The 21,108-nt window shown below is 39.2% G+C and overlaps 1 protein-coding gene across 1 annotated transcript in view; it reads left to right on the top strand.

Moving 5' to 3' along the window:
* Nucleotides 1-21,108, top strand: part of Zfhx4 (zinc finger homeobox 4) — a 181,537-nt gene that overhangs the window by 156,013 nt on the left and 4,416 nt on the right. The window contains 6 exon segments of the mRNA XM_032898618.1: nt 322-438; nt 6,328-6,461; nt 6,653-6,853; nt 7,369-7,486; nt 8,304-10,570; nt 10,572-13,704. Coding sequence (XP_032754509.1) covers nt 322-438; nt 6,328-6,461; nt 6,653-6,853; nt 7,369-7,486; nt 8,304-10,570; nt 10,572-13,704 — 5,970 coding nt within the window.

Here is a 21,108-nt window from a genome sequence, read left to right as displayed (position 1 = left end):
AAAGTTCAATGATTCAAATTACAGTTGCCTTCCAACCATTTCTCCCTTATCATTTTCAGGTTAAAGTCTCATAAAATGACTTCTTTCCTTTTAATACCGTATAAATACTCTCAGAGGATAAACATAAAAATGTGCACTGGGATGGTCTTAGTTTGTTTTAATGTAGACTTCTGCCTCAGTGTATAATTTCCTTTAGTAAAGGAAGTGTTGAAAATTCAGATAAAATTGGAGGATAAACTGTGTGATTGAGGTCACCCAATTTGCATTAGTGTATAGTTTCTGAACTTATCAGTTTTTCTCACTGATGTGCTTTCTTAACAGAAGAACTCAGTGAAGATGCAGGAGGCGCTCTGAAGCCTACCACAGTGACTGAGGATGATGAGAAAGAGACACAGGAGAGAGACAACAGTGAAGGCAAAATCTCTAATAATGACCCTGGTAAGAAGCTAGACTCTTGGCCTTTTCACTTTCCTATACTCATCCACCTCCCGGAGCCAACCTTCCCTTCCTGCATCCCCCAACTCATTAAATGCTTTTACTCATTTAAACTGTCTGAACATTCCCACTACTATTCATTGTGTGTACGTTTTGCATGTGATTTCTATCAGTAGCCTCCCATTGACCTATTTTTAATCATAACCATCTGACAGAATAGATGTGGATAAGTTGAAGAATATTACAGGATGACTAGTGAGATTATTTTTTAATCAAATCAGTTTGTGTGCTTGTAATTTTTAAGCGCCTTTCATTAATCTTAGCTATACTTGTGATTCCTCTGATGGCATATTAATTTTTCATAAGCTCAGGATTAGATATCACTTGAATTTTATCATTCAATCTTATGCACCCTCCCACACCATGTAACCCTAAAAATAAATACTCCTCCTCCTCCTCCTTTCTCCTCTCTCTCTCTCTCTCTCTCTCTCTCTCCTTCTCTCCCTCCCTCCTCCCTTCCTGCCTTCCTCTCCTTACACTCAGGAATTTGACCTTTTTAAGGGCATCTATTTGAGACATTTCAAACAAAATCCAGTGGAAAAGTTTACAGATGATTCGGCCTAAGAAGGAGGAAATATCATTGAAAAGGGATTAGGTGCTGGGTAATTTTGATCTTCTAGAATGGACAAATCCCAGTAATGAAAGCTACTGTCTTTGAAAACAAACCTTCCTGTCATGACATTTACTTGTGCACAAACAAACCCTAGGCCAGCATCTGGTGTGGATACCTATGGCTTTTTCTGTGTTTGATATGGCTTCGTCCAAGCTTTGTATGTATGAGATGGAAATCTGTGGTCGCAATGAATATTACATTGACCACTTTTGCTGCACGCTATACCTACTTTTATTACGTTGGACTCACTGAAGCAGAAGTGCTGAAATGGACTCAAGCCTGTTAGTCTCAGGTAGTCATCCATCTTTCTCTTGAACTCCAGTGACAGCCGCATCTAAAGAGCCTGGTGTTCAGTAGGAGGATACTGGCTTTCACAAAATTTATCATTTTTTTTGCATATGAGTTTATTTAAATCTGAATTATGCCATATTTAGATCCTGGTCATTACATGCCTAAGTTTTGCATTACGTATCTGAAGAGTTCTTCCTTCCTCCCTAAACTCTTTAATTCTAAATTTCTTACAGGAATGCAGTGAGAAATGTATCCTTATTATTTGCTTCTAGGATATAGTGTTGAGTATAGGATTCTCATTTGGTTTAAGCACAGATGGTCCAAGGTGGGATTGAGCCTAAAGTTGTGTCTCTGCAAACGTGTCACAGCAGTGCTTGAGCAGGTTGGCTCCTGAGACGAATGACAGAGAATGTGCAGTACCTAGTGTTAAGGAAAGCCCCATGAAAACTTCCTTTGAAAAAAAAACTGAAAACAGTAAGGTAGCCAGTTTATGCCTTCTACGATGGACCTCATCAAGATGAGTAGATGATAGAAATTGTGGATGATAGAATTCCCTGTATTTGTGTTTAGTGCACTCATATCAGAACAGACTGCAAAAATATTTCTCTTCTGCTAATCAGAGGAACATATAAAACAGAAAGATATCACATCAGTGTTCACTGAGTGCTTCTAGATGGAGAGACAAAGCTTGATCCAAAACGTCTATTATCTAGAACCTTTCCAGGGATTGTTGTGGGAGGTGTTTGTTGTTTGCTTGTGTGCTTGTTTATTCTTTATCATCCCATCTTACTTTGAGCAACACACTATATAGATGCGAGAGCTCTGTCTCTACAATGCAGTTTACTGCTCTGCATAAGTCATGGGCTCACTTGCTCCCTAATAGCCCAATGAGTTATTGTTCTTTGAGTTTCAAATATAGACAAGGTTGAGGTATATGGAAGGACAGATCACTGCCTAATGGCAGTTATTTAAAATAAATGTTATCCCCGTAAAAAATCACATCTGCAGGTACATACAAAGAGAGCTAAAATGAGTTCTAGCCAAGAGCCAACTAAAAGCAAATGTTGAGATGCAAATATTTAGCTTTGAAACCTTGCTGCCTTTAAGATAGCTCTTGCTACTTAAAACTAACATGAACTTTAAACAAAGTTCTGTGCTGTCTGAATTGAATCTTACCAGGTTGAAAATGTATTCATTCCCTGGTTGCTGTTGTTTGTAAGAGAGTAACTGATTATTAGATAACCACTTAACTATACTCTTTTATTCTTATATCAGCTATAATTTCCAAACGAATAACAAAGTAATTACTATGTTACTATGGTAGTTGGGAAAACAGGTTGACTCCACTTTACCTTAAACTTTTCAGGCAGGAAGAAATTAGCATATATCTGGACCACTGCGTTGGTAAGCTGCTGTGTTCTGTTGCTATTATTAATCTGCAGGACCAGAGCTTTTAAAGTGAGACTTAGCAATATGCACATAATATTTGCTGAATATTCATTCATAGTAGAAAAGCTTCCTAATTCCTCATTTATATTGTCATTTAAATCTAGTGCCACTTTAGATTAATTATAATCCAAATTATAGCTCAGTGGAGTACATGAATTAATATAGAGTTTATCCAGATTAATACATTTGCATTGAACACGTAATATGTCTCTGCCATGGCTAAGGGGACCACTTTTTAATAAGAGAGTAAACATGAAGAAAGATGGAAATTAACCTTCATTATTGCAATTAAAATTATCCTTCTATTCTAGTCTCATTAGAAAGAATACTGTGTTGGTAATTAGAATTTAGAATTAAGTGAGTTGAACATCTGTTACATCTGAGTTTCAAAGCATTCAAACTTAACCAAATATAGAAATTGTCAATAATAACTCAGTATTTTGATTTATTGTTTTCCAAGGTTTACGGTAACATGTGTGTTATTGGATTTTCCTGCCTTGTTATGAATATAAACCATTTTACAGCTTTCTGTATTTTAGGGATTGAGAATTAAGTAGGCGGCATCTGAATTGAAATGAATTATGTTATTTTTATATTAGCAATCTCTTGCAAGTTAAATAATCCTGTAACTGACAGATAATCATTGGCTCATATATTTGGCAGTGCTTATTTATAATTAGACTTCATTTTTTAGTGAAAATTCATTAAAATGACATTGTTCTTTGAGAATATTGTGGTGTCCTTAATGATACAAAGTGAATTATGATCTCATTTCAAATTTTTTTCCTGCTCCAGGGTAACAAACAGGGTTTATTTCAAATGAAGTTGCATGTATAAACTATGACTAATCACAGAACTTAATCAAAAGCTTTCCCAAAATTAATTGGCCTTATTTAATACAAGGCATTTTTTTCAGGCATAACACAATTCAGAAAAAAGGCGTGCGATTTGATTTCCTATGGTTTACAAGGCACGCTTTGACGTTAAACTTGATAGAAGTATGAATACAGAAGAATGTATAAAATGTTGCTCATTATCACCTATGTCACCTTGAAGACCAGCCTCGGACTGAAGAGTCTGTTTTTCTTCTCACACAATCTTGAAATTTTTGCCTCCTTTTATTATCCAGAATCATTGTTAATAAGTATTGATGAATATAAAAATGAAAACAATCTATCACTCACATGCACGGTTCCTTTTGCCAAACATTTACATGAGTGACTAGACAACAAAACAAAGAAAGAGATAAAGAAAGGAAAAAGAGAATACCTTCAAAACATACTCTCTCCTGTTCCTTAAAGAAACCTTCATTGCATATTCATGGAATGAGTTCATGACTGAGTATTTAGTGAACTTAGAAGTTTCTTGAAAGATGTTTTAAAATCTGATATCTCAAGAGGTTTACAAACAAATTGGGGTATTATTTTTTTTCAACTTGTGTGGATAATACAGAGAATTGAGTCAATTATGTGATCTGGTTCATTTAAGAATGAAAAGGAGTATGACATATTACTGTCTTCAGGAAATATTGTTACTTACTAATAGGAAGTTTTAAGGAAAAGTCAATCAAGAGAAGACAATTGATAGGCACTTGTTAATTTAAATGACAATCATTCTGTTCAAGTTGGTCTAACATTTTAAATAACTGATTGTATTGTCAAATGTTATGTACCACATTGTTTTTTCTTAGATGATTTGGCACTTTAGTCATGAGAATACAGAGTATATGCTGTACTTGTTTTGAGAAATAAAAATAAATTTTGATTCCATAATTAACAGAAAATATCCTGTTTGGGGAACATCATTGCACATCAAATACTTGGATATTTTTAATCTACATAATGAGAGTTATAACTCAAATTTAAGTTTGCTCATACACAAATACTACTACTTTTCAAGTAAATAGGATACAATTAAAGTTTCTCTAAGAGAATGAAGTAGGTACAATTATATCAGTTCAAATGAAATCAAAACGATAGTATCCACATGGCCTGTGAGAGGCTGAACACATCCAACATCTAAGGAATAAAACCATAACCATCTTGTCCACTATATCCTATTTTAATTTTGGACTCTTATGAATCACTCTCATATGTTTCATTTTCTGCCTGAAATCTAAACTTCTGCACTCATTTATATCGTGTGAAGCATTCACATCTACCTAGGAAACAGAATAAGATTTTTTTTTTGTTTGTCTTTTTACTTTTTTATTGGGGCTTGTTTCTGTAACATCCTTGACCTCATTTTTTAAATTAAAACTGGGTTATTTTGCAATAAGGTGCAATTTGTTCATTTATAGGAACTGTACGTGGATTGAAAAAAATAATCAAGATAAATCTTCATGTGCAGCATCCGAGCAGATTGCCCTGGATGGTGTATCTATGCAGGGTCTGATAGCAATCAATGGTTTAGCTCCACTGCATCTCAAGATGTATTTGCACCCAGTTGTCCAGTGATAGTGTCCTCACCCTGGAAATAATTTAGTTGCAAATTGACTGGAAGATGGTGAAAATTGAAAGTTAAAATTAGAAATACTCATAATAAAAAAGCAGAAAAAAAGGTCAGATGATGCCGTGCTATGATGAGATTGGAATGGCTGGTAAATGAGGTTTTGTGTTTGTCGTGAGATGTATGTGACATGCCTACCTGATGTCGCTGTAATATCCAGCCTTGCAGAGGAGATTACCAGGCAAATTGATGTGCTGGGAAGAATTTTCTGTTATATTAGAAAATTAGAATTGTTCTTTTTCCCCCTTTGCTGTGTGTGAAGTTCCTACACATTATACTGCTCAACTAGGCAAATTTTTAATCATCATTAACACCAAATATTTGGATTAACCCCACTAAACAGTTGTCTTCCTCTCTCTTCTTGCTGTATTGTTATATACAGAGCCACCTGCTAAAACCACCGTGTCACCTATTAAAATCACTAAATGGCAGATATGAATTAGATGTTCAAATTCAAAATGATAAGAAACTCTGAATCCTATTATGATCTAAACATATTATTGTTTTAGTTTACAAATTATAATTCATCAGCTCTTATCAGGATGTGAGAACCTTAGGACTTAAGAATTTAGAACAGAGGTAGATCATTATACATGAAGCAAAATAGCGATTTTCAAAGTTAGTGTTTGTGAATGGGAGTAGATTTCCTTTAATGTGATACAGGCACGTGGAGACACTTGAGAACACATGTTATTGATGAAACTTTCAAGGCCATCTAGGGTTATCTAAACAGAAGACAGGAGTATACTTTAAAATAGATGTGTAAAGTCCACTCAGCTGACAGAAAAAAAAAGTGGGTTGTGTGTGTGTGTGTGTGTGTGTGTGTGTGTGTGTGTGTTTTGAGATTAGCATCACTTAAAAGTGCTTGTCTGCTTTTGTGCTTAGTTTAATCCAGTAGATTTATTGTTGCAATTATTTTATTGTAACATTGTGTTTATAAATTGAGCAGTTGTCTTCTTTTGGGGAATTAGGAGTAATCACCCCAGAGAAAGAGCTGAAAGTTGGTGTGGCAGGGGCTACACAGCCACTTCTGTTGGCCAAAGAAGACGACACAGGAACCAAAAGGTCAAAACCTACAGAGGACAATAAATTTTGTCCCGAACAGGTATGTGGATTTTCCCTTCACTGCATGAATCAACTTGTTTGTTTCTGTATTCCTGGTCATTTTAGAACCCACTAGCTTGTGAACCATTGAACTGCACATAGAAATTGTAACTGGCAATATTAACTCTTGAAATGGTCAAATGGTCAAATTAAGGCAGCTAATTATAGTCATGTTTCTTCAATCTTTTCCAGTTCTATCAGTGTCCTTATTGTAACTACAATAGTAGGGACCAAAGTCGGATCCAGATGCATGTCCTGTCCCAGCACTCTGTTCAGCCCGTCATCTGCTGTCCACTCTGCCAGGATGTCCTCAGCAACAAAATGCACCTGCAGCTGCATCTGACCCATTTGCACAGTGTGTCTCCAGACTGTGTGGAGAAGCTGCTTATGACAGTAAGAATGCCACAGGCTGACACACAACTGATGAGACCTGTGTTACATTATCAATATACATCGACAGTAATGGCTTTATAGACAGTTCATTTCTTCTGAGCAACTTGAAGGTCTTTTATTGGCTGTGCTATAAGAAATCACAGTGGAGACCCATTTGTGGTCTTTCTTGCTTGGAGGAAAATAAGATACGGGGTATGGGTTAGTTAAAGACATTTTTTGTGTTTCTTTTTGTAATAGTGGAATGACTTTTGTGGGTACCTTTAGCTTAAAAGAGTCTTGGATATCATTATAAAAATCTAGTTCTTCAAAACCTTTTAAGTCATAGCATTAAAATAAGAATATAGGACTACAATAATATCAAAGCAATAGAAGTCCCTGTTTGAGTTAGGAAAATATAAGTGGAATATATATATTTTCCAGTATACACATATACATTCCAGTACACATATATATTCCAATATATTGCTCAGTGATTTCCAGAACACAATTAACACAAGTCCCTTTGGTATTCAAAGGTGCCTGTCCCTGATGTCATGATGCCAAACAGTATGCTACTGCCAGCAACTACCCCTGAGAAATCAGAGCGGGACCCACCTACAGCCATGGCAGCAGCTGGTTCTGGAAAATATTCAGGTATGCTTGCGCATGGAGATAACTTTCAGAGCTTGCCTTTGGGCAAAATTATCAGAATGTGTTTGCGCGCGTGCGCGCCCATGTGTATAATATTTTGGATTTTACAATGAATACTCACTATTCCTGCAACTCCTCCTGTGTCCCTTGCACTTTTATTATTGTTGAATGTAAACACACACACACACACACACACACACACACACACACTGCTAAGTCCATTTAATGTTGCTCCTATGTACATGTATTTAGAGCTGACTGCTTGGGATCGTGACTGAACCAATGAGGGTGTTCATTCTTAAGGAAAATGGAATTTCTCTCAGCAGCCATTAATTGTCTGTAGCTCTCCATCTCAGCCCAGGGAGATTTTTATTGTGAGAACTCCCCCATTCACAAAGACGTTTTTAGTGGCAAAAGAAAAACAATAAACACTGCTTCCCAGAGCTTTATTTTCTAAGGCCTATGGGCCAAGACTATTTCTACCTGTTCTTGGAGAATCCTAATGATAAATTCTTGGCCAAGAACATTCTACATATTCTAATTCACATATACCAAGTTCACGACTCTTGGTAAAGTGTTTATTGCTGTACATTGTTGTTACCTCTGATGTATATTTTTCTCTGTCATTAAGTTCTTTCAAGTCAGGGGTTTCCTGTTCACTTTACAGATACCTAGTGTAGTATCCACACGATAGTGACCAAATCACATTTCTATATAGACTCAATTAAACAGACATCTCTGCGGGCTTGAATTTACACTTGCTGACATTCAAGTGGTCAGGGTTCTTACCAGAAGATATGTCTGTGCTTTCTTCTAACAGGTGACAGCCCAGTGGATGACAAAAGCATGTCAGGGCTTGAGGATTCGAAGGTGGGTGTGGAAATAAAAAATGAGGAGCAGAAGCCAGCAAAGGAGCCCGTAGAGACATCAGAATGGAGTAAAAACAGCAGTAGGGATGCGAACATCTCAGATGCTCTGCAAGATCAACTGAGTGAACAACAAAAGAGGCAGCCCTTGTCGGTTTCAGACCGCCATGTTTATAAGTACCGTTGTAATCACTGTAGCTTGGCTTTTAAAACTATGCAGAAGCTTCAGATACATTCCCAGTATCATGCAATTCGGGCCGCTACAATGTGTAACCTCTGCCAGCGGAGTTTCCGTACATTCCAGGCTTTAAAAAAACACTTGGAAGCAGGCCATCCGGAACTGAGCGAAGCTGAACTCCAGCATCTATATGCCTCCTTGCCAATGAATGGTGAGCTCTGGGCAGAGGGTGAGACAATGCCCCAGGATGACCATGGCCTAGAACAGGAAATGGAGCGAGAATATGAGGTGGACCATGAAGGGAAGGCAAGTCCTGTAGGGAGCGACAGCAGCTCCATCCCAGATGACCTGGGCTCGGAACCAAAGCGGACCTTACCTTTTAGAAAAGGACCCAACTTTACAATGGAAAAATTCCTCGATCCATCTCGTCCTTACAAATGTACAGTGTGTAAAGAGTCCTTCACCCAAAAAAACATTCTCTTGGTCCATTATAATTCAGTGTCTCACTTGCATAAGTTGAAAAAGGTTTTGCAAGAAGCCTCCAGTCCTGTCCCCCAGGAAGCCAATAGCAGCACAGATAACAAGCCGTACAAGTGCAGCATCTGCAGTGTTGCGTACAGCCAAAGTTCTACCTTGGAGATCCACATGAGGTCAGTGCTCCACCAGACAAAGGCCAGGGCTGCAAAGCTGGAACCAAGTAGGCACCTATCCAGTGGGCACAGCATCACAGCTGCTGTCAGTAGTCCTGGCCAAGGGATGTTAGAGTCCATGAGCTTAGCTCCGGTCAACAGCAAAGATACCCACTTAGATGCCAAAGAACTAAATAAAAAGCAAACTCCCGAAATAATCACGGCGCAACCCACCCACCATCCACCACCTCGGTCACCAGCACAAATCCAGATGCAGCTTCAGCATGAGTTGCAGCAGCAGGCTGCGTTCTTTCAGCCCCAGTTTCTAAACCCAGCTTTTCTGCCTCATTTTCCAATGACCCCAGAGGCGCTGCTCCAGTTTCAGCAACCCCAATTTCTCTTTCCATTCTACATACCTGGGGCTGAGTTTAGCTTGGGGCCAGATCTGGCCTTGCCTAGCTCCACCACGTTTGGGATGCCAGGTATGACAGGCATGGCTGGTTCCTTGCTCGAAGATCTGAAGCAACAGATTCAAACGCAACATCACGTTGGCCAAACTCAGCTCCAACTTCTACAACAGCAAGCACAGCAGTACCAAGCTGCCCAGCCTCAGCTGCAGCCTCCAAATCAACAGCCTCCCCCACCGCCACAGCAGCAACCTCAACAGCCACCAAGCAAACTGTTGAAACAAGAGCAAGGTAGCCTGGCGAATACCGACTGCCAGCTCATGAAGGATGCGCCGTCTTACAAGGAGGCAGAAGAGATGACTGAGAAGGAAGAAAAACCAAAGCAAGAATCTACAAATGATACTGACGGACTCAAAGACAGCAAAGACGTAAAGAAACAAAAGTCTTTAGAACCTTGTATTCCTCCACCCAGGATAGCCTCCGGGGCTAGGGGAAATGCAGCCAAAGCTTTACTGGAGAACTTTGGTTTTGAACTGGTTATTCAGTATAATGAGAACAGGCAGAAGGTCCAGAAAAAAGGTAAAAGTGGAGAAGGTGAAAACTCTGAGAAGCTGGAGTGCGGAACCTGTGGTAAATTATTCTCAAATGTTCTTATTTTAAAAAGTCACCAAGAACATGTGCATGGGCAATTTTTCCCATACGGAGCACTAGAAAAATTTGCTCGTCAATACAGGGAGGCCTATGACAAGCTTTATCCAATTTCTCCTTCCTCTCCAGAAACACCGCCACCTCCACCTCCGCCTCCTCCTCTGCCGCCTGCACCCCCACAACCTTCTACTTTGGGGCCTGTGAAAATCCCAAACACAGTCTCTGCTCCTCTGCAAGCTCCACCACCTACTCCTCCACCACCACCTCCTCCTCCTCCACCACCACCGCCACCCCCTCCTCCTCCCCCATCTGCACCCCCACAGGTCCAACTGCCTGTTTCCCTTGACCTTCCCTCTTTCCCCCTCCATTATGATGCAGCCAGTGCAGCACCCTGCACTTCCCCCACAGCTCGCCCTGCAACTGCCCCAGATGGACACCCTCTCAGCAGATCTCACACAGCTTTGTCAGCAGCAGCTGGGGCTAGACCCTAACTTCTTGAGACATTCTCAATTCAAACGGCCACGGACCCGGATTACAGATGACCAGCTAAAAATCCTGAGAGCTTATTTTGACATCAATAATTCTCCAAGTGAAGAACAGATCCAAGAAATGGCCGAGAAATCTGGCCTCTCTCAAAAAGTCATCAAACACTGGTTTCGAAATACACTCTTTAAGGAACGACAGAGAAATAAAGATTCTCCATACAACTTCAGTAACCCTCCTATAACTGTTTTAGAAGATATTCGAATTGATCCACAGCCTACATCTTTAGAACATTACAAATCAGATGCCTCGTTCAGCAAAAGGTCATCCAGAACAAGGTTTACTGACTACCAGCTTAGGGTTCTGCAAGACTTTTTTGACACAAATGCTTACCCAAAAGATGATGAAATAGAACAGCTCTCTACTGTTCTCAACCTACCCACCCGGGTTATTGTCGTATGGTTCCAGAATGCTCGTCAGAAAGCAAGGAAGAGCTATGAGAACCAAGCAGAAGCTAAAGATAATGAAAAAAGAGAACTCACCAATGAACGCTATATTAGAACAAGCAACATGCAATACCAATGCAAAAAGTGCAATGTGGTTTTCCCCAGGATCTTTGACTTGATCACACATCAGAAAAAGCAATGCTATAAAGATGAAGATGATGATGCCCAAGATGAAAGCCAAACAGAAGACTCCATGGATGCCACTGATCAAGTGCTGTACAAGCATTGCACGGTGTCTGGACAAACAGATACAGCCAAAAGCACTGCAGCCCCAGTAGCCAGTTCAGGCTCTGGGACTAGCACGCCCTTGATTCCCTCTCCTAAACCAGAACCTGAGAAGAATTCTCCAAAACCTGAGTATCCTGCAGAAAAGACAAAGCAAAGTGACCCCTCTCTTCCTCAAGGCATCAAGTCAGCTCCCTCATCAGTATCGACTTCTTCAGAGCCACAGCAGGCGTCCATATCCCAGCCTCCACCACAACCACCCAAGCAACCCCAACTGATTGGAAGACCTCCGTCAGCCTCTCAAACTCCAATCCCCTCCAGTCCACTGCAAATTTCCATGACTTCCATCCAGAACAGTCTACCTCCACAGTTACTCCAGTACCCGTGTGATCAGTGTACTATAGCATTCCCGACCCTGGAACTTTGGAAGGAACACCAACACATGCACTTCCTGGCTGCTCAAAACCAATTCCTCCACTCTCCATTCTTGGAAAGGCCCATGGACATGCCCTACATGATATTTGACCCCAACAATCCACTGATGACTGGACAGCTCCTGGGCAGCTCGCTCACTCAAATGCCACCACAGGCCAGTACTGCTCACACTACGGCCCCTGCGAGTGTTGCTGCTTCCCTTAAAAGGAAATTGGATGATAAAGAAGATAATAATTGCAGTGAGAAGGAGGGCGGAAATAGCGGTGAAGATCAACACCGAGATAAACGCTTGAGAACCACCATCACGCCTGAGCAACTTGAAATACTCTATGAAAAGTACTTGCTGGATTCTAATCCTACCCGGAAAATGCTCGATCACATTGCGCGGGAAGTGGGGCTGAAGAAGAGAGTGGTCCAAGTCTGGTTCCAGAACACGCGGGCTCGAGAAAGGAAAGGGCAGTTCCGTGCTGTGGGTCCTGCCCAGTCTCATAAACGATGTCCATTTTGTAGAGCTCTGTTTAAGGCAAAGTCAGCCTTAGAAAGCCACATTCGCTCTCGCCACTGGAATGAGGGGAAGCAGGCAGGTTATAGCTTGCCACCAAGCCCTTTAATATCCACAGAGGATGGGGGAGAGAGCCCACAGAAATATATTTACTTCGATTACCCATCTTTGCCATTAACTAAAATTGATCTATCGAGTGAGAATGAATTGGCCTCCACAGTCTCAACACCTGTTAGTAAAACAGCAGAACTATCTCCGAAGAATCTTTTAAGTCCTTCTTCTTTCAAAGCAGAATGTCCAGAGGATGTAGAGAATCTAAATGCCCCTTCAGCTGACGCTGGGTATGATCAGACTAAAACTGACTTTGATGAGACATCATCCATTAATACAGCCATCAGTGACGCAACCACAGGAGATGAGGGAGCAGCAGACATGGAAAACACGGGAGGTTCTGAGGAGGTGAAACCAGCTTTGTCCCCTAAAGAAACCAAAAGTCTTGACTCTTTGCCAAAACCAGCAACCACACCCACCACAGAGGTCTGTGACGACAAATTTCTCTTTTCTCTCACAAGTCCATCGATCCACTTCAATGACAAAGATGGTGACCACGACCAAAGCTTCTACATCACCGATGACCCTGACGACAATGCTGACCGCAGCGAAACATCTAGCATAGCTGACCCCAGCTCACCAAATCCATTCGGGTCTAGCAACCCCTTTAAATCCAAAAGCAGTGATCGGCCTGGTCACAAGCGCTTCAGAACCCAGATGAGCAATCTTCAACTGAAGGTCCTCAAGGCTTGCTTCAGTGACTATCGGACTCCAACCATGCAAGAATGTGAAATGCTGGGCAATGAGATCGGTCTGCCCAAACGAGTGGTGCAGGTGTGGTTTCAGAATGCCAGAGCAAAGGAAAAGAAATTTAAAATCAACATAGGAAAGCCGTTTATGATCAATCAAAGTGGAACGGATGGCACCAAGCCAGAGTGTACCCTCTGTGGAGTGAAGTACTCTGCCCGCTTGTCCATCCGAGATCATATTTTTTCCAAACAGCATATTTCCAAAGTGAGGGAGACCGTAGGCAGTCAGCTTGACCGGGAAAAAGATTACCTTGCTCCTACCACCGTTCGACAGCTGATGGCCCAACAAGAACTGGACCGTATAAAGAAAGCGTCCGATGTACTGGGCCTAACAGTACAGCAGCCAGGCATCACAGACAACTGCTCACTCCATGGTATCAGCTTGCCAGCAGCCTACCCTGGACTCCCTGGCCTTCCTCCAGTCATTCTCCCTGGAATGAATGGTCCTTCCTCCTTGCCAGGATTTCCACAAAATTCAAACAGTAAGTCTCTAAAAAGAGAGTCAGTCTAGCTAATCAGGTTGTAATAGGCAGCCAGTCACATGTGACCAAGAAAGAAGAGGCACATTTACATGTCCTCATTTTAGTAATTAAAATTGAAAGACTACTCGAACTATATATAATGTGTAACACAAATACATACATATACGTATTCATATATACATCTGTTCTTGATGTTCAGAGGATTCTTCTCCAAAACATCAGATGTGTATATATAAATACATAGAATGTATATAATAATATGTATTATTGGGCATAGTTGATAGCCAGGAAGTAGGTAAACCTGAACAAAGACAGAAAGGTTAAGTTCACCTATATTATAGCAGAGTCTTAGAAATGGGTTGTTTTTAGCATTACCTAGTTACCTCTTAGATATATTAACTTATTTCAATACAAATGTGACATTTGTTTTGCATATTAAGAGGATGAGACATTAAAATATGAACTCACTGCTATTTTAATTTACTCTATTTTCAAGGGTCATGGTTTTTTGTTTGTTTGGTTTTTTGTTTTGTTTTTTATTGTTATTTTTTGGTTCTTGTTTTGTCTTTGTTTCTTCTTTGTTTTCTTGCCCCTGGGATTCAAACTTCAGGGTTCTTGGGTCACAGATATCTATTCATCTTGTACTTCCCAAGTAATGAATCTTATGTTGAAATTTCTGTGATGAAAAGGTAACTTAGGCGATCATTGGCAGGTTAGCGTGTTATGAAACTGGAGGATTGTATCCTCTAATTCTGTTGTTATTTCAGGAATTACAACACAGGAAATCTATATTGCTCAATATGTTCTCTCCTCCTCTCCCTCAGCTAAGCTTTACAACCAAGACATGACAAAATGGTAGAACTATTTGAGATAGCCTCAAATACTGAATCCAGTTCTGTGTTCACAATAAGTGGAATTCATGCAGATTTTTTGAATATAGTATATGTATCAGCTGCACAACTAATATTTAATAGCAGTTATACATAATCACCTAAAATATAAAGGCATATCTCTCTTGTAATTTGATTTGCTTTTAAATTTGTCAGTTATTTTTTCCTGAAAGATTTTCATTTACATTCTTTAGATCTAGCACCTGCCAGTTATATGTATTTGAAAAGTTCAGAAAGAATGTCAGGAATGCCTATTCTCAGTATTACAAATTAGACTTTTATTTAAATTTTAGTCTTTCAATATCACCCTTCTTTAAGAAAAGTCTAAATTATCATTGTGATCTTAAGTTGTCTTTATTCTCTTATCTCTGAAGCCTTGGGCACAGTAGTGTCCAATGTCTGTCCCACCATGCTGCATGGTTAGTTCCCCATCCTCCATCTTCCTGTTGGCTTTAGGTAGAGAAGCATCTTCATTATGTCTTCCACTAGCTTCCCACCAACTCCTCTATTCCCAAAGTTATTTCCTGCTGAATTATCTGGATGCTCTTGGGACCATAAATGTTAGAGCTATAACACATTTTTGTTACATTGTCATCCTGTTTTATGTGCCATGGTGAGTTTAATTGACATATATATGTGTCTGATGTAGAAATCCATAATTGATCAGTTATAGAAAATAGTCTTTAAAACTAACTAATATCGTCAAAACAGTTGAAAGATCTATTGTGGTGCTCATGTCATCAGCTTTGTATGTGGTAGTCACAGCATTGATTCTTCTCTGCACTGAATCAGAGGCCTTTGTTGGGACAAAGAACCTTTCTGCCAAATGTCTGATAATAGAACACAGAAGGCCCATATGATAGGGAAAAAGAAGGAAAGAGATATTTATGAAATTAAACTACATTTTCATGCAACACCAGCATAATAAAATTTAAACCCTTCCCTGAAATATATACCCTATTTGTAACTATCAGAATTGCTGGGAAGATGTTGGAAGCAGGTCCTCTATAGCTAAAATAGAGTTAAGCCCTCCAGGTAACCAGGACCTTAGTGCTTCATCTTTTGCTTTATTAAACTGTGGACAAAAACCAACCAGGGAGTGCTGTAAAGAGCAAAGTTCCACAAATGTTGCTGCCTACTAGAATCTGCAATTTCTATCAAACTAGGCATTTGCTTTAGAGGGATTTTAGACATTATTGCCAGAGTATAGTCAACTCGGCTCCCATCTGATAGCCTGAGTTCCAGCATGTCCAGTCTACATCGTTTGTAGGTCTATTTTCCTGGTTCCAAGTGAGGAATATTTTAAACAGCTCATGGGGTAAAGCTGGCGACTCTATCTTCCCATTATTCCTAGAGTATTACTTCTAATGATCTGTGTATATCTATTTCATATTGAAATGGGGACACCTCAGCAAATAACAAACGAAAATTCTCTTCAAATAAAATGTGTCTCTATTTCTTTGTTCTGTGAATATTGTTATTGGCACATCCATCACATGCAGAGTTGTGTTTCATAAAAGCAATTTAATCAAGTATATCATGTATGTTGAACATATTCACCCCTCCAACAAACCCCACTTCCATGCGTTCTTCCTTCCACGGGTCTCATGCCTTTTCTATTCTTCCATCTGCTCTCATGTTATGCACACATCTGTCTGTACATATCTCTGTGTGTGTATATGTACATATACACAGAAGTACGTATACATGGTCATGTGGCTTTACATAAAATCTAATATATTCTTATGAAAAAATATAGCATATTTGTCCCTCTAAGCCTGACTTATTTTGCTATTAGGATCGCATTAATGATCTCAGTTGCTTCCATTTCCCAGGAAAATCTTGAAATTTCATTCTTCTTTATGGCTAAATAAATCCCTGTGTGTGTACATGTGTGTGTGTGTGTGTGTGTGTGTGTGTGTGCATGTGTGTGTGTGTGTGTGTATGTGTGTGTGTGAACACTTTATTTGTACGTGTTTCAAATGAAAGGTACACTGAAATCCATGTCACCTCAACCAGATGGCAATCCTAAACCATATCTCCATCACTGCTGGGAAAAATGACTACGGAGGAACATCTTTATACAGACACACACTGCTGGCAGGAATGTAAATGAGTGCATACAATATAGAAATCAGTCTGGAGGACTATCAAAACACCGAACACAGATCTACTTCATGACCTATGTACACCACTTCTGGATATATACCAATCAGACATTGTAGCCTAGTTACAGAATCAATCTATGTGTTCATCAACAGATGAATATTTATGTCTCTATTTCTTATATGCTGCAGGCTTTTGTTATACTTTGTTAATTATATTCTTATACCATGAAACTATGACATTTTTTCTTGGGCCCACTCTAACAAGATTTAATTATTGAAAACAAAATTCATTTTAAAGCATCACATCCCGTTAGAAATGAGTTTGAAACTTTTGATCTGAAAGAAACGCTAAAACATACTCCAGGGAACATGAGCCATTGGATAAATGCAGGCCTTTGCCAAGGCTGTACCCCAAATTTGGTTACTTGCAAATACGTGCTGAGTTCTATTCATCAATCTCTAAGGTTTCAATTTAAACACTCATTTTTCTTTACTTTTTGTGGAGGGGTATTGTTAATCTCCAATAATCATAGAATTTCCTCTACTTCTAATATCTTCTAATTATTGATAGAATAAAACTTCATAGAATTTTGTCAGGAGGGCTTGCAATGGCAGCACTGTGCATTCCCAGTCCCAGTTCAATATAAGCATTGTTCAGTCTTTAAAAAGTAAACTCTCGGTCGTGTTAGTTGTTTTTTACATTTTTATAGTGTTTTCCTCTTGCGATGATTTGCAAAGTGAGGAAAGAGCAGTAGAATGTGACATGCTTATTTATATAGTATCCTGAAAACTGTTAGAAACCCAAAACTTGCCTTTTATCCTTAGGCAGTTGGAATCACACTTTCCAAAAATGCTAGAAAAATTTCTTAACATCCTGATTTTAACTTATTTACCATTTTAAACAATGTATGGTTTTAAATATTCCAGTAGTGTATGGAAATACAAACTAGCCCAGTTTCCTTACTGGACTTTCTTTCTTCTATTACTTATCTATTTTTGGAGCATAAAGTATACGACCCAGGTCCTCAAGCATTATGGGAAAGTCCTCTAGCACTGAGCCATACCTTCAGCCCCTCAAATGGGAATGTGGAACCTTCCTTTGCATTGTTTATATACTTTGTTTTAATTTAAAAGCACATTTGGTGTGAATCTATGTAAGAGAAACACCATTATAATTTTGGCAGGATTACCTTTTGTTCTTTTGTCCCATGTACTTAACTACTCTTAGTTTCTAAACTTTTCCTCTGAATAGAAAGACTTCATTTAAGTTCATTCTCAAATATATATATATATATATATTTCTAAAAACTACTCTAGGAGTCAAAAATAGGGAAGGATCTACTGTTAGCACAAGGAGTAGATGAAAAACAGAGGATTCTATCTTTAGTTGGCTTTAGTTCTACCATAATTTATTGTTTCACAATTATTATTATTTCCTTCTATTTCTTTTGTTTTGGGTATTTGACATCTAAACCTCAGTATTTACAGCTATATCATCTACTCAGCAATTTGCCATTTTAAGAATCATGTCTGATTTTTCTAAAATTTTTACTGATTGGCTGAATTAAGTTATTTATCAAGACATGAAATTCCTAAAAATCTCATTGCTATCTTTGACTATGTCCAGTAACATTCCTCCTCCAGTTTTCCAAGACACCCTTTTAGATTGCACTAGTGGGATCCCATCTAATGAGAAAGCTGGAGTTAACAGTTATTGATCCGTCTATGGTCATAACTACAAGTGCTGTTACTCATGTCTCTTAGGTCCCTTATACTGTTGTTGCATTCTCATGCGAGAGAAGCCGTCAACCTAGCTGTTTCCTCAGATTTAAGATGGGGAATGTTGAAATGGAAGGGATTACAGTTGCGGAAGCTGAAAACACACCCTTGTATTAGACCTCAAACTAAGAATGAGCAAGGAAATAAGCTAACTCCTTCTCTATGACCAGTGTAACCACCCAAAGTCAGCTCTTCTGCCCTAAATTATACCTGAATCACCCAAACTTGAAATCTTACAGTTAGGTGTTAACATATTATATTGTTGAATGGTAAACAACAGAGAATAATGTGAAAACAGGAGAATTTAAGAAAAAGAAATGTTAAGAATGACTCAAAGCTGCGGTTGTAGCTCAACAGTACAGCTCTTGCCTATCATGTTGAAGGCCTTGAGTTTGATTGCCAGCAACATAGGCAAACATAATTTAGTATAAAATAGAACCCTTTCAGTAATATTAATTTCATCGCTTTCTCCTTATGAATAAATTTAAGAACATGAAGTTTCCAGATGTAGTAAGTCAAGAGCGAAAGAGGACTTTACCTCCAACAATTTAGTCGCTGTCCTTAGCACTGCATAGCAAGTTGCATTAAGGAGCCATGAGTGAGGAGTCTCCTCACTCATTCCCATAGGACCGCTACAAGGCTTAATCCACTTTCACTGTGCAATGAGTGAGCCGATCTTCAGTAAAATGTGGACACTGAACATCACCTGATATCAGTTATTTTCCTAACAATTTTGAAATATTTTATACAAAAGAATTGATTCAGTGCTATGAGAATATAAGCCATAAGTGGCATTCTAAAATCTAGTCTCCTCTCTGGCTCTTCTAACTATTCACAGCTAGTGATATGAAGTAACTGATGCCTTACTTATAGAAGTTCAACTGTCAGCATGGATTCTCCCTAGCCATCAAGGACATTAGGAGATTGCTCTCTAACATGGCAGAACCCCGAGGCTCAGAGATATCATGACTAAGACTGTAAAAGCTGTTCACACTCAAGTCTGAGAAGAAATGGGTATGAGGAGATAAAATGGGAAGCTCCCAGTTGCATGTGAGACTCAATGAAACAGGATGATTCCTATTATGATCAGGATAGAGTCAATAACACTAGGACATACACAAATACCAAAATCTTAGACTCCTTATGATACGTCATAGGACTTGCATTCAACTACATAATCTCCATCCTTATATTATACCAGTATTACATGTAGTCAGTAACAAAATGTAAAAATATGCAAATAGTTTTGACATTGTGTTATTTAGGGGGAAATGACAGGACAAAGAAATCAACATAGGCTCATTATAGATGCTATTTAAAGATACTTTTGATCCATGGTTGGTTGAATCCATGACATTAGAGCCAGTGTATGTGACTGAATGTGAATCCTATGAAGAACAAGGAAACTGGTTTACTTTTCACTGAAGAAGGGAAAAGAGAAGTTTGTACATATTTGCTTGTCTTGTTTCTTAACAGCTACATGTTGCATTTGGCGAAGAGGCAAGACTAAGTCTTCAATTACAAGATAATTCTAAATCCTAGAAACACTGCCTATGCAACTACACATTATTAACTGTGTTTTGTTCACCCTGGTGCTTATTCAGATCCTGGTGCCTCCAGCACTCCTTATCCTGCCCATTTGGCGAACACCCTTAGTTCCAGAACAAAGTAATCTGTCTGTCTTTAAGATTCTCATTGGGGTTGGGGATTTAGCTCAGTGGTAGAGCGCTTGCCTAGGAAGCACAAGACCCTGGGTTCAGTCCCCAGCTCAAAAAAAAAAAAAAAAAAAAAAAGAACCAAAAAAAAAAAAAAAAAAGATTCTCATTACTCCTTCAATAGCCAACGTTATTTGCAGAAACATTTTCTGGAAAAGCACAGGCTTTTCTAATCCCCTTTCCATCTTGAGCTCTCCTTCAGCTTCTCAGAAGAGTATTTGATAAAAGTCGCTCTGTCCTAGGTGGTTTTCTACCACGGACCTCAGTCACTGTGACATCCTCTGTACTTTCATACATGGCATCCTCCATGCCTGCACACTGACTGCTGAGCATCCAGTTGCCTTCTGGAATGGAGGACAAGCAAGGATGAGTCATGCTTTGTAGGTGGTAAAGCTGAGTGTTAATACATGAGTTGTTTTTGTTTTTGAGCATTCCATTAGTCCAGTCGTTTAGCTGGTAAGAAGTTGATTAACCTTTAAATCTTTAAAACCAAATGGTGACTTGCTGTGTCCATATCTGGGTACATTCAGCTGAGTCTTCACTGTCGTTTGGTTTTGTTGGATACATGATGGCCACTTACTTTTGCTACTTACTTAGGTCACTGCCTTCCAGTCCATGTGAGTGTTATTCTTTTAGTGGAATGTAGACAGGAGGGCTTTCGTGTTATGTGATAGCTAATTACTTTAGGGAACTGTTAACTGTAGGGGTTTTCAAAGAAAAGATGGACTCTCCAATCCCATAGGCATAACAAAAAAAATTGTTTAAAATGAGTCGCAAAACAGCCATCTTGTAATAAGCCTCTTTTGAAAGTAGCCATTGTTGTTTACCATGATGTCTTTCTGTTAGATGCAATATTGTGCATGTTACATGTTATACTCTGAATGAAATGCTAGTGCAGTTTGCAGTCCATCC

The sequence above is a fragment of the Rattus rattus genome, chromosome 3 (genome assembly GCF_011064425.1).
Source record: "Rattus rattus isolate New Zealand chromosome 3, Rrattus_CSIRO_v1, whole genome shotgun sequence".
NCBI lineage: Eukaryota > Metazoa > Chordata > Mammalia > Rodentia > Muridae > Rattus > Rattus rattus.
Note: the sequence above shows the minus strand (reverse complement) of the source record. Positions and strands in the feature narration are given on the sequence as shown.